This window comes from Peromyscus leucopus, chromosome 6 (assembly GCF_004664715.2).
Source record: "Peromyscus leucopus breed LL Stock chromosome 6, UCI_PerLeu_2.1, whole genome shotgun sequence".
In the NCBI taxonomy this organism is placed as follows: domain Eukaryota; kingdom Metazoa; phylum Chordata; class Mammalia; order Rodentia; family Cricetidae; genus Peromyscus; species Peromyscus leucopus.
Genome location: NC_051068.1, coordinates 126,138,573 through 126,153,466, shown reverse-complemented (window position 1 = coordinate 126,153,466; position 14,894 = coordinate 126,138,573). Strand labels below are relative to the sequence as shown.

Genomic DNA, 14,894 nt, shown 5'->3' with positions numbered 1-14,894 from the left:
GTACTTTCTCGAAGACTTCTCTCAACAAGGTCACATGTGGGTACTTAGATTACCTCAGTTAACACATTCTCCCACTTGTATTCCATGTTCTGAGCAAATGTTGAGTGAAGAGGATGTGCTTTTTCACATTGCCCTCAAAAAGCAGGTTGAAGCATAATACCGATCTCATAATCTATATCTTCAATCCCACTGGCATTGGGACAAATCCAGAGCCTTTGCGGTAAGCTTTCAAATATACTTCTACCTATGGACAGAAGTTTGTTTTAGGAGGAGCCAAGGCTCTGCGATCCTTTGCATTTATTGGAGTATTCTGTTTCCATGGTTTCCAAGAGCTGAGTGAAATTAGGCTTTTGGTGTTTAGAAGTTCGTAATTCTGAGCCTTGGGAAAGCTGCTTCTCTCTCAGTGATTGTGTTGGGACCCATGCATTGCCATCCCTGATCACCTGTGGGCTGCCACACTGTGAATAAGCTCTTCCTGCAAACCTGTGGGAAACAACAAAGTCGGTCTGCATAAAGCCAGACTAAGTCAGCTCTACCCTCACAACAACCAGACTGTGTCAGCTCTACCCTCACAGAAACCAGACTAAGTCAGCTCTACATTCACAGAAACCAGACTAAGTCAGCTCTACATTCACAGAAACCAGACTAAGTCAGCTCTGCCCTCACAGAAACCAGACTAAGTCAGCTCTACATTCACAGAAACCAGACTAAGTCAGCTCTGCCCTCACAGAAACCAGACTAAGTCAGTTCTATACAAAACCCAGACTAAGCCAGCTCTACCCTCACACAAAGTTGCAGAGTGATGGTCTGTGCAAGGGTAACATTCTATGTCCTTAAGGGACTAGTAGGGAAACCTAAGCTCTGGTTCTCTGGAGCTTGACAAGAACAGAGGACTCTGGTGAAATAAAATCGTAAGGGACTTCCGCGAACTTCACTTATCTTGTGAAAGAACAACAAAGAATTATTTGGACACAGTAAGAGTCCTGGAATATGGGGGGACACAGTAGGGGTCCTGGAATATGGGGGCACACAGTAGAAATCCTGGGGTACTTTGTAGATACAGTAAGAGCCATTGGGTAGATAACGGTGAGATCCAAAGAACAAACAAGGAGGGATTCAAGAGTGGGAACAAGGTCCCTGTTTGGTTCTGAAGCAGAGCTCACGGTTTCTCACACAGTTGTGGCCAGGTTCCTGTGAACAGCCTCCTGTGAACAGCCTGTATTAGTTACTTTTCTGTTGCTGTGATAAAACGTCATGAACAAGGCAAAGGCACGTGAAGGGAGACTGTATCTGGGCTTCTGGTTTTAAAGGGATAGTCCATAATGGTGCAGGAGGTGTGACAGCAGGCAGCTGGAGCCGGAAGCTGAGCGCTCACATCTTCAGCCACAAACCGGAAGCAGAAGGACTGAACTGGCAGGGGAGAGAGGTGTGGACTCTCAGAAACAACCCCTCCCATAGTGTACTTCCTCCAGCAGGGCCGGCCCTCCCCAGGACCTCTTCAGACGGCCATCATCTGGGAAACAAGAGTTCAAATACCTGATACTACAGGGGATACTTCTTAGTCAACCACCACACAGCCCAAATCAAAGGAGCTCCCAATGGCTCAGTCACCTTACAGCATCTATGAATATCTGCCAGGGAAGTTCCCAATCTACATGTGTTTCCACGTTACAATAGAGATCAAACCCAGGACTTCTACCCTGAAGGGAATGGTTTGGATCGTTAGTTACTGTCTAAATAGCTACAAGGCCTAAGGGATTAAAGTACGAAAGTGTGTGTGTGTGTCTGTGTGTGTCTGTGTGTGTGTTTGTGTCTGTATATGTGTGTCTGTGTATGTGTTTGTGTGTGTGTGTGTGTGTGTATGTGTGTCTGTGTGTATGTGTGTCTGTGTATGTATTGTGTGTCTGTGTATGTATTTGTGTGTGTGTGTGTGTGTATGTGTGTCTGTGTGTGTATGTGTGTCTGTGTGTATGTGTGTCTGTGTGTGTGTGTGTCTGTGTGTGTGTGTGTCTGTGTGTGTGATTGAGTGCGTGTGTGCACTGGTGTGACACAGAAACAGGGAGGCAGAGACGGGGACAAAGGGAATCAGAACCACAAATTGGAGGCACAAAGAGATCAAAACGAACCCATAAAAGAACACACATGTAGCTGCCAAGAACTCATCTAGATGACTCCAAAGTAATTTTTAGAAAAGGCACGGAATTACAAAGTAAGTAGTTGTGAGTTCTTATTAAAGGCCGAGTCAGTGTGCTGCATCACACTGGAGCCCCGGGAAGAGGTTCAGGATGTTTGGGTCCTGTCTGAGAATGCATTCAGCTCGGCAGGACTGACGCTCAGTAGGGAACGCTGTAACTGACTGTGTTGAAGGTCATGGAGGTAGGACTCCCCAGTAAGAAGCCTGCTCTTGGAGGAAACCCAGCCATCTTTATGCACTGCGGGCGGGAGAGGTGTGGCAGGCAGGCAGGCTGGTGGCAGACCAGGATTCCTCGGCTTAGGGTGTGAATGATGGCTTGTCAGGAAGATGTGTTTGTAAACTAATGACTTTCACAGTGTGATGAGATTGAAATGGAAGCCTAATTGCTTCCACTGACTTAACCCTTGGAATGCTTCCAGGCCTGCTGGTTGCCAGTTCTTTAATCATGAGTTAATCACCTTCAGGGATACCTCAGAAAGCTGGCCTGCACCATGTCTGGGAAGCTCTGCACTGTTATTAGGTTTACTCATCCAGGCAGTCATTTCTCCAAATAAGGACACTGAGAGGTTATCTCTGGTGCCCTTAAACCAGTGTTTGTTAGTAGCGACTGACACAGGCAATTACATGTCTTTGTAACTCAGAAAAAAAAACCCTAAATTAATATTTGTGCATTTTAATGACTTTTGTAAAAACGCTTAATGGTAGTGGAGTGAGAGTAGCACTCACCTCTCTCCTTCTAGGTCTAGCCATGAACTTCAGTCCAGATCTGGGAGGAAATCAGAATTGGGAAATGGCCTAATAATCAGGCCAGTCTGATTAATAGTGACAATTAGCATTGGGCTACAGCACATAACCAACTGATTATGAATCATTTGAGCACTTTAGATAAATTTTCAATACAGGCAATTATAATGAAAAGACTCCTGATCCTCACATAATGGCTTCATTAAATTAATTCAGTTCTGAGGTTGAAGAAAATTTTCCTTTATGGAAAAGAAACCAGTAAAATTTAGCTTCTATTCACTGTTGGCAAAGAGAAAACTCCTAAAAGATCTCTCTCTCTTCTCTCTCTCTCTCTCTCTCCTCTCTTTCTACACACACACACACACACACACACACACACACACACACACACACACACACACCTGCAGATAGCTTACTCTTTTCTGAGACTATTTTCCTAGCTAGAAAGCTGTGAAGGTCAGAACATGGATTCTACTCTCTCGGCTTAGTTGGATGGAATAAATCTTGCCCTGGGTTATATTTTATATTCTGTAAAGTGTATGCCTTGTTGAGGTTAAAGAGCTTTGGGGAGTAATCTGTGAGGAACAGGCACTTCAAAGAGACGAATGCTTGTGTTACGTAAACAGTTGACTCTTGGTGTGCCTCGCCGTTGAGAACAAAGCTGGTGCCAAGTCCAGACACCGCAGCATCGGTGTAGCTGGGCGAACAAAGACTGTTTCAGGTGAGCTGAAACCATGCTTCTAGTCAAAAAAGCACCAGCTTTGCAAGATCAGACAGTGGAGATGGAGAGAGACTCTAGGGCTAAGAGGGGATGAAAATATCCCACAATAAAACTGGTTCTATTGTAAATGCCTCCCCACTTCCAAAGACACCCCTTACCTAGCACACATAAGGCTTTATCCTGGACAAAGTGCTTTTGTATTCAAGACTCACGAGTGGTCTACAGGGGTGGGGAGGGAGAAATCCCAGAATTCCCAGCATTGTCTTGTATTTCTAGCTCCAAATGCTGCTGATGCATTGTCTTGTATTTCTAGCTCCAAATGCTGCCGATAGCTTGCAGGCTCTGACACCATGTTAGACTATCTTCCCAGGCCTTTGCTTGTAGCCACTGGTTTTTGTCTATCTGCATATTCCTTATAGAGCCTTGATTTTAGCACAGCTCTGGGGAGGAGGAGGGCAGGTCTATGCCTACTGAGTCCTACTGGTACAAAGATACATTAGCTTCGTTCACATTGACTCTTTATCTCATTACTGAAATTGGGTATTTGTGGGTCTTCCTTGGGGTCTGGTTGACTTTGAAAACTGAATTTTAGCTGCTAGTTCCACCTCTTAGCAGCAGAGATGTGGGGCATCTGATTTGGTCCTCTGTCTGTTTCTCACCTGCAGCAAAGATTCCTAACACACTCCGGTGTGACGATTGAGAAATATAGGTGCTTTCCCACAGGAGCTCTTTGCTAGTGAAGGATCTCAATGTCCGAACAACACACCCCAAGACTAAGTTCTCAGCACAAGGAAGATTTATTCGCCCCAGAGGGACAAAGGGCAGGAAATAAGAAGCAAAGCATGAAATCGCAGATGAGGGAAAAGGAAGAAGGGAGGGCAGGGGTATTTGCCCCAGAGGGACAAGGGACTGCCTCTGGATAGAGAGGAGACAGACATGACCTTAGACAAATGGCGGTTTATAAAGAGAACGGGGGATCCTGTGTTAGGAAGAATTGGTTAATTTTGCTTGGGCATGTTAATTATGGTATCCAAAAAGGAGCTTTGATTGCTGGACTTTAATACTTTGGCAGGTGAACCTTCATGGTCAGCCTCAGGAGGAGGAAGTGGCCAAATAAGAGAATAGACCTTAACAGCTAGCTTTAGGAATCTAATCTAACAGTTTAGAAAGGTAGAGGGAACGCGGGATAAGTGTAAGGCAAAAACTGCTGGCACTGTGTTTGCCATCCTGCTAAATCCCTTCAGGTAGCACTTGCCCATTTCTCACTGTATTTCCTTCTTCTCTGTTACTGCCTCTGATACCTACAGTGTACAAACTACTAAAACCTCACAGTTTATTGCACCTTGCAGATGAAGTCAGCCTCTTACTGACATTGGTGGCAACTCTGGGCCCCTGGCTGGCTTCAGGTTTTAATGTACATTCTTCTCTGGGCATACTCAACCCTGGGGCTGCTGTTATTGGCCATTCAGAAGTCCTCTCTGATCCTCACGATTCAATCCTATTTTATGCAAATATCCCATTTTTTTCTAGTATGTGTTCTTTGGTTTAGTATGTCTACTTTTATAATTCCTCTCACACACACAACTCTTGCCTTTGCCAAGATCTTCCCAAGATTCAGTGTCCTCTCTTAGGCTCTTCCTGCCTTGTGTCCTCACTACAGTATGCACCCAGCCTCAGCCTGCCTGTGACAAAAATCTCACCACATATCTGTAGATGTAATAGCTGACTGCCCTTCAAAGCTAAACCTTTTCTTAACCCATACAGTTTTCTTTGAAAACATTCATCTTTGTTTTCACTAGCAGATTATAAATTCCATGAAGATGAAATCCATAACATGTACACTTTGCATCTTCTAGAGTAGCATGCTAACAGAAAGCAAGTAAATACCATGCTGTGGGGGAAAGCACATAGACATGACTCATAAAATAGGCACTCATTAACCACTTACTATTTTTCAGGGACTATTCTAACATCTGAAATGATAACCAAAAGAAAATGAAATCTAGGTTCACACTCTGCAGCTCTCCAGACTGTGTTGATACACTAAAATTCTGAGCTTTCCACCCTTTCTGTAAGAACTAAGCTAGATCATCCCTACTCTCTATACACCTCAGCATTCTCTGGATCTTAAGTATTCATTTGCAGAGTGATAAGTGTTATCTAGAGAGTACTGAGTTATCCCAGGGTGTGACCTGTATGCTATCAAATTGTGGTGGTTATCCTCTGTAGTGGTAGTCTGTCTTCAGTGTCAGTGACTGCCCTTATTGCAGATTTTTCTCTTTCCTACCATACAGCTCCCAAATAATGACACAGAGACTTCTTATTAATTATGAAAGCTTGACCAATAGCTTAGGCTTGTTTCTAACTAGCTCTCATAACTGAAATTAACCCATTTCTATTTATTTATATCCTTCCATGTGGCTCATGGCTGCTACCTCTCCTCCTAAACATCTTACTTCCTCTGTGTCTGGCTGGCAACCTCCTCCTCCTTCTGTCCCAAAAATCCTGCCTAGCTATTGACCATTCAGCTTTTTATTAAACCAATCCAAGTCACACATCTTCACAGTGTACAAAAAGATTATTCCACAACAGCTCATTCGTTCAATAAACATGTATTAGACATTTTTGATGTAAAACAGCATAGTGAAGATGCTAGAAGGTCATCAGTGACCAAGATTTAATCATTGCCTTCAGACACCCACCCCCCACCCCCCACCCCACCACCACCCCTCCCACCCCCCCCACCACCACCCCACCCCCCACCCCCACCACCCCCACCCCCCCCCACCCCCCAACCCCCAACCCCCCACATACACACACCCTAATCCACCAAGCAGACTAGAGGCACAACCCCGAGGCTGGTGTCATCAGTCAAGCATTATGTTTCTTTCATAGAGAAGGTTTTTTAACCATTCCACCACAAGTCTAGCTAGCTGGTCTAATTATTCTTAGTAACATATATTTACACGACAAGAAGTAGAGACAAATAAACTGTGAGGATCCAGTGCTCAAGAGTCTTGGTTTGGGTTCTGAAGCATTGCTTCAAGACTTTTATTGGAGAGTCATACAAAGGTTCTATGCTCTTTGCATGCAGTTACCTAGAATAACTCCATTTGTAAAACTTTCCAGGAAAGTTTGTGCTATTAAAGACAAGGCTTCAGTTGTTCTTCTTGCTCACTAATTGGAATTAACAATAAAATAATTGGCAGGGGCTAACCATGATTTTACTGTGGCTGGCGCAACTTTGTTCAACATATATTTAAGTGTTCTGGGTGAAATTTAACACCCACACTCCCTTGACAGGCCGTGGGCTGTGCAGCTTTTCCAGTGAGCCTGTATCTACATGGGATCTTCCTATTGGTCTGAGACTTCTTGGTTATAACAGCATTGTCCTCATCACACCTACCAATGTGTAATTTGGGGCTGAAAATAGCACCCCAGACTTGCCTGTTTTGACATGCTCAAATACTCCTGTGCTCTGCCATCTCAGCTGAAGTCACTTTGAACACACATTACATTTTGGCATTTATAAAATGTATTATGTATTCTCCAAGTTCATTCACAATACAAAAGGCTTTCTAGAGTAATCTTGCAAAGCCAAGGGAGCCTTAGGAAGCATCCCGTAAATCAATGAGGATCATCCTGTTCTTACTGAGTACCGAACCCAAGATACCTACCTCCTGACTTGGAAATCCTCCTGCATGAGCCAAACACAGACTGAACATTCAGTTCCTACACCAAAATTGCAGTCCTTGTTGAGGTCTTGGTTAGGCAGCCATGTTGATGGGGCTTCACAAATGGAGCCTCTCTGGCATTTATCGGAGAAGCAGTTTTGGGGTCCTCTGTCTCCTCTTCTGCTATGACACCTGAGCCTTAGATTTGGGGTGTGTGTTGTAGAAGTATCAGTTGGATTGAGCACTACATGATCACTGATTAAAAGTTAAAAGGCAAGTATGGTCCTCAAGAACAGTGTGTATCACTATGTGCTTCTCCATAAGTTGTTCCACAAGACAGATCTGTGTGTGGCAGGGATGACCTCCCTGGACTGCCCTGACTCTGATCTATCTCACAAAAGGGATACTTTTCTCAGCACTATGGAGACAAGATTGACAAAACCCCAGATGTGCATATTTACAGAGTATCTTGTGATGCTGGTATCTATAGTTATTTACAGACATCTCATTTGTACACAGAAATGATGACAACAGCCAAGCTGATTGATGGACATGTGCATCGTCCTCACATGGTTCCCTTTTATCTTACGCTAAGAACATTTCAAATATTCCCCGATGGTCTCCTGATCTTATGGAGTTCTGTAAGAGTGGTTTTAGTGCCTTGCTCACTTTTTAAACTGTAGTTTAGCTGACATCATTTAAAAGCCTTAGATGTACTCTGTTGTATTAAAATGGTATCTCAGGTCCAGGATATTTTCCATATCTTTCCTTCTTAAAAAAAAAAAAAAAAAAAAAAAAAACCTATTTCAAATGTATTTAGTGAGGGGTCTGGGGGTGAGCACATACACAGGTCACAAAGCACATGTGAAGGTCAGAGGATAACGTGCAGTGTTTAATCATGTCCTTCCATCACGTGGATCCCAAGGTTCTAGCTCAGATGGCTGCTCCTAAGAGCATATTCACTGTATGCCAGTTCCAAATCTAGCACATTCCATGCCTTGTCCACCCAGGGCTGCATTTTCAGACAGGGCTCTGTGAGCTGAGGAACTGTACATCAACTAACAAGGCAAGCTGTTGTCAAGCTTAGAGGGTCCGTGGGAGCAGGAATTCTCTGTTTTTTTGGTTTTTAGAGACAGGGCTTCTCTGTGTAGTTTTGGTGCCTGTCCTGGATCTTGTTCTGTAGACCAGGCTGGCCTCGAACTCACAGAGATCTGCCTGGCTCTGCCTCCCGAGTGTTGGTATTAAAGACATGTTCCACCACCGCCCAGATGGAAGCAGAAATTCTTCACACTGTCAGTAGGAGCTAGAACATGACCACATTTTGCAAATCTCTTTTCTGAATCAACAACAACCAAGAGCATCAGAGTTAGTACATTTCATCTTTGTGGTCAGAAAGTGATGGCCTGAGAAAAAAAGCTTGATGAAGCTTATGCAAAGTCTATTTCTTTCCCAGTCACAACATTCTTCTCTACGAGGACGGTCATGCTGTGGTGGCAGATTTTGGAGGTAAGACAGCCCCAAACACCATCCTTTCTTCATTCATACTGGTTGCAATAATCTGGAAACAGATTTCACACCTTTAGTATTTCTATTTAAATTTCAGTTTGACCTTGCACTTGGAATGCATGCCATTTGCACTTCTATTTTCTTCTTTGCTATCAAGGCTGAAAACAGGGAAGTGAAAATTTGAATAAGACAAAGGCTTCCTAGGTCTTCAGTATTTTGCTGTGATCTTGGATCAAGGACTTGGGACACTTCCTTTGACATGGACTTGTTTTCTCTTCCCTTTAGAATCAAGATTTCTGCAGTCCCTGGATGAAGACAACATGACAAAACAGCCAGGGGTGTGTAGCTTTCTTGCTCCTTGTTAAACAGTTAAGATGTGTGAAGTCAGTGTGGGAGGAAGGAAGGCAGGAGTAGCCTTAGCCAGGAAGTGTTGTTATAGGTGACAGGATAAGTTTTAGGCTTTTATTTTCATAAAACTCCAAAATTAGTATTTGAGGGGTTCCTTACTTACAAAATGTAGATAAACTCTCGGTGACCATGTTCCAAATGTAACCTGTAAGGACTGGCAGGCACTGGTCATTGACTGTCACAGGTAATGATCATGTGGAGTGGGAGAGCTAACGTGACCAACGGCTCAGCAGCATCCACTTAGGATTCGCAGGTCTCCCCATCAGAGTTATCAGGTAACCAGTCCTGTAAGTGAGCATTAATGACTAAGTAAAACATAAATTATAGTGTAAGACCATGATACTTGTTCCCAGATTGCCTGCAACTCACCCAATTCATCCCTGGCTCCCCATCACCCCAACTTCACTCCCCTAAACAAGCAGCCTTGCTTCTCCCTGGACTCCTGAGGCATCTGACCCCTCTTGGGGTCAACCCGCCCTTACCTGGCCTGCCTCACTCATTACTCAACCACCTCTATCTGTGGCTTTGCTTCTTTTACAATTTTGGCTTTCACTTCTATCACCTCAGATCCAAATGCACCCTGAGGTTCCTGTCTCCAGTCCTCTTCCAGCTTAGTCCTCATTCCTCATTGTCTCTGATAAAGTTGCTGGGCACAGAGTTTTATGATACACTCTCAGCAGTGCCCACAAAACGCAATTCAAATCTCCTTCCCTGGCAACTTTCTGCCTGACTCCTTCTTTTCTCATCCCAGGGCTACTCTGTAGCTTTCTTTTTCCACCACAAGATGCTTCAAGCCTTCTGCATCAGCATAGGAGCCATCCATCCATTTCCCCTTCCTGGGCACCTGCACATCCCTGGGACATTCCGGGTATAGTGAGCCCTATCTGGGGCCATCCCCTCACCATGCTGGGATGAAAATGCCTCTCCTTGTGAGGCTCAGGGAGACTTGCCCCCATTGGGCACATTCCCTCTTGTACCCCCCTCGCCCTCCCTTTGTGTTTTATGTGCACTCTGATTCATTCAACAAGCATTTGCCTTGTGTCTGGAGTTGCTCAAGGGACAGAAATGCAAACGTGAATGAGTTTCCTTCTTGATTTCAAGGAGCCCATTTGCCAGTGTGGCCAGCACAGGGGTGAACAGACAGATTTAAAAGTACCCTGGAAGTTTCACAGAGCATCAGGAGAGCTCAGCAGGGTGAACAGGCATTCATCAAGAGATGGAGGAGCTGGAAGAGCATGGAGACAGGGGAAACAGCATAAACAAGGGCAAGGATGAATGAGAACCAAGCTGTACAGGAAAACTTCAAATAGCTTGACATCATGGACATGTCTTATAGAGGAGAGGGGACCAGAGGAAGGGATGGAGGGAGGGAAAAAGGAATCTCATCATGAACCTGTAAGGGTGCTGATGCCTTCAGTTCCACCCTGTAGTATGCAATTTTTCCATTGCTATATCAAAACACTCAAGTTTAGTCATATTATAAAGAAAAACTATCTGTCTCACAATTTGGGAGGTCCGAAGCCCAGAAAACATGCTGCCTTCCAGTGAGGACCATCACAGTCTGCACCAAATCCTAAACATGTACAACAGTGTGAGCAAGTGTATGCTGAGCTCAAATGGTCAAATAGAAAGCCAGAAAAGGGGAAAGGTCTAGCCTTGCTCTCACAATAACTAGTGGAAGGGCCACAGGAATGATCGATATCTTCTAATTAATTGTCAGGACCGCAGGTGTCCTAATTATCTTCATCCAGCCCTGCTTCTTACAGCTTCTGCTACTCTCCAGAGTCAACATACTGACAAGTGAGTCCTTGGGCGCCGGACTCAATGCACATCTGAACATACAGCCCCTTAGATTTCCCATATTCTCCCAACAAATGTGTGTGACATCTCAACCCACACGGTTGAACCCCTGTGGATTTGCAGTGATCCAAGTTGGGGGCTACAGAGATGCCTCCACGTACCAAGCATGATGACCTATTTAGATCCCCAGCACTCACATAGAAAGCCAGACCCCAGTACTGCAGAGTAGAGACAGGAAGGTCCCTGAGGCTCACTGGCTGGCCAGGCCAGTTCAGCCAAAATGGTGAGCTCCAGATTCAGAGGGAGGCCGCATCTCAGCAGGTAAGGTGCAGAGAGACTGAGGCAGATGTCTGTCATCAACCTCTGGCTCCACACACAGGTACTAAGTCAATTCTTGTTCATACCCAGCAGGCAGTGAACAGATGAACAAGCAAAAGTGACAGTGAGTGTTAATAAGAAAAACCAAAGAAGTGAAAATATGCAGGGAGAGAGTTAGGTCCACAGTGGGTAGGAGTGAAATGCTACAGTGTCTTATAAGAGACTTAGTGGAGAGAACATCCTCACTGTTGGTGATCATTGAGGCAGAGATAATGGTGGGTCCAGTGGCTCTGAAGTAACAGGGCTCTTGGAGTGTTCAAAGCTAGTGACTGGGGTGTATGAGGGAGGGTGGACGAGTGTGTCCACTGGGGGAGGGATATACAACTCTCATCTAAACTCTGAAGCTCAGAGGAAGCTTGATCAGCAGATCCTATCCATGGATGCACTAATTGAAATCATCTTTGATTAAAAAATATTAATAAGCAGTGCCTGGATGTGGCCCCTAAAAGCTGTGACTCACGGATCTTAGGCACCTGCATCTCGTTGTTCTGACACAGGAGTTCCACTGTAAACTGTTGATTCCTTCTAACTAAGTCGTTTCCCATGGATAGAATTAAACCAAATCTCACCCTCAGCAAGTGACATTGATTATTTTGCTTCGTAGCATAGCTTTTAAGTATAACACTTCCCTCAAATTATTCTGGTGTCATTTTATTTCTCACTAGTTATAAGGCTGTCTCTAAGTTGCTTAATTATTTTGTGCTCTCCCTCCCCACTTTAAACACATACCATAAAAGTGCTCTCCGGCATGCACTGTTGTGGCACATGTCTAACTTGCTCTATGAGTTCAGGCTCTTCAGAATGCAGAAGCTCATGCAGAGGAACCATGTGTAATAATGCCAAGGATAAAGGTGTTCTCGGGGTTAATTCTGTGTGGTTTTATTCTGTATTCAACATAATGCAGAATAGTCAGAAGAATTATCCGAAGCAGCATCACACACAGGGCTTTCAGGGATAATAAGAGAATACCACTTCCCAACATGCCGTAGGAAGGTGATTGGGAAAGTCCCCTGACAGGATGTAGACCTGGGAGACCTGGAGCTCTGAGGTGGGAGAAACTGCCCAGTCAGTAATGCAACATTCACTTCATAAAGCAGGATCGGGTGCCCTGGGCTTTGCAATTCTAATCTAATACAGAGTGTAGCTCACGCCACCACATGGATGAGGCTGGACGTGTGCTTTTTAACATGTTTATTAGCTTGCTTTCTGGAATATTGCAGACACTGAATTCACGAAATTCACCCCAGGGCAAACACAAGAAATTCCAGAGCCTTGATCCTACCAGGGAGAAATCTCCATCACAGGCATGCTGGGTAACTCCCCGTGTCTCACTCTGTCTTCTGTCATGAGGACACAGTTAGGGGTCTCATTTAGTCACTCACTTAATTGGAACCTGGAGACTGAAACAAGGGAAGATGTTTCCCACAGTGTGATTCAAGCCAAGGGAACTACTGGGGATGACCCCTTGTCATGATTCCAAAGCCGGTGGGGTGTCTAGGGCGTGGTTGGGAGCAGGAAGAAGCAAAGAACGCACAGCTACCACTATGAGGCAGTTGTTGGTCATTAATGTTGGAGGTATCTTATAGAGTACAGATTTTAGGATCTTCCAATGATTTTGTGTTTTCTTGAGAAACTGACACACATGAGAAGATGCACCTTGTCCACTGCATTGGTGAAGAGCAGAGATGCAGTCACTTCCTGCCCATGCCATCTGAGAGCATTGGAGAACCTTCTCCAGTGCAGGCTCAGAAGTTGGCTCTGGTCACCTTTGGTCTTTGCAGAACCTACGCTGGATGGCCCCCGAGGTATTCACACAGTGCACACGCTACACCATCAAGGCAGATGTCTTCAGCTATGCCCTGTGTCTGTGGGAGCTCCTCACCGGAGAAATTCCCTTCGCGCATCTCAAGCCAGGTAGGACCTGCTGCACCAGAGCAGCTCTCTTTCCCAGTGCAATTCACAGAAAGTTTGGACAGCATCCCTCCCTACAGAGATAATTATTTCTAGTGGGTGACAAGAGGTCTTGCATTGTTTGAAAGTGAGCATCCCATTCAGAAAACGTTACAGCCTCACTCTGGATCTAGATGTACAGAGTGCTTTATTCAAGTTTAGAGCTTTGATTTATCTATTTCTAATAAAATAAGCAAATTGCCCTGAGTATAAACTGACAGGCAAAGTGACCAATGTGTTCACTCTTTGAGTTTAGATTTTAAAGGTGTCTTTCAAATCTATATCTTGAGATGAAGTGTCAGTGCCGAAATAATCTGTCAAGGCTGAAAACACATCTCCTAATAATTTTGTATTAGGTGTGGCTATGTTCTAAAAAAATCAAGCTTTTTGAGTGAGTCTAATTATCACTGATGGTATAAATTATACTCAATTTACATGTAGAATGTGGAGAAGAGGCATCTAATCAGAGGCAAAGTGTGCACAGAAGGGACTCAAGGCCAACTGCATGAGCATGTGTGTGCAAGCACACACTCATAGGTCAGAAGAGGGCATTGTGTGCCCCCATCTCTCATCATCTGGCTGTTCCCTGAGGCAGGGTCTTTCCCTGAACCTGGGGCTTTTATCTCCACCAACCCTCCTCTTTCTGCCCCTCAGGGAGTTACGATTACAGGCATGCACAGTAATGCTGGACTTGTTACAGGGCTGCTGGAATTGATCATCCACAGCAGAACTCCAGGCCTCGGGGTTGCAGAACAAGGACTCTGAACAGCTGAGCCGTTTCTCCTGTCCCAGCATCAACTTCATTTGCTTATCTCATTGTTTACAATGTTCTTCTTTCTTCTCACACTGGCCCTGAAGCCATTTAGAGACCCTATGTTCCCAGAACTAAACCTGTTTCAGGTACAGCTGTGGAGTAAAATTTGACATGAATCTTGAGTGAATCACATTGTCAGTTGCTGTGGTGGTCACCCTGTAACAATATAACACAGAGAAAATCAAAATGTATGAAAAAGCTGAACCAAGATCACCATTTATCAGAGGGAGTGCCCAGGTCTTGTACTCTTCTCACAGTATTTATTGCTCAGAATGTTCCAGTGCTTTCCATGAATTCTGGTGTTTGTACGTGTTTTATGACTTAACTAATGATGTGACCACCCCTTGCTATGCTAAGGAAGCAAGCTTTCTTGTGAACTGGACCAACAATGCCCTTTGGAGGATGTTGTAATGGTTTGTGGCTGTCTTGTTACCTGAGGGTGCATACTGTAAAGTCATTTGGGTAATTGACAATTCAATTCTAATTTCGGGTGCCTTTATGTGCTCTTTTATAGAAAGACACAGCTGCCTTTTCCTAATTCCGTGTGTCAGTTCATTCACCTAGTATTGTTAATTTCTATCTTGGAATTATCTACCATTTACCATCCTCCATCTCCTGCCTGGCTCAAGCTACAAGATCTCATTTAAATTGTTGCTATAGTATCCTCAGAGTCAAATGTATTGAGACCTAACAGAAAATTGTCTT

The 14,894-nt window shown here is 44.5% G+C and overlaps 1 protein-coding gene across 6 annotated transcripts in view; it reads left to right on the top strand.

Annotated features, from left to right (window-relative positions):
* Positions 1-14,894, top strand: part of LOC114702493 (serine/threonine-protein kinase TNNI3K) — a 273,778-nt gene that overhangs the window by 166,825 nt on the left and 92,059 nt on the right. For 5 of the 6 annotated variants that reach the window (XM_028882930.2, XM_028882931.2, XM_028882932.2 and 2 more), the window contains exons 18-20: positions 8,787-8,839; positions 9,125-9,177; positions 13,207-13,339. In XM_028882930.2, coding sequence (XP_028738763.1) covers positions 8,787-8,839; positions 9,125-9,177; positions 13,207-13,339 — 239 coding nt within the window. Of the gene's footprint in view, positions 1-8,786; positions 8,840-9,124; positions 9,178-13,206; positions 13,340-14,075; positions 14,893-14,894 lie in introns of those variants that run through there. The other variant, XM_028882934.2, reaches the window with a different exon arrangement.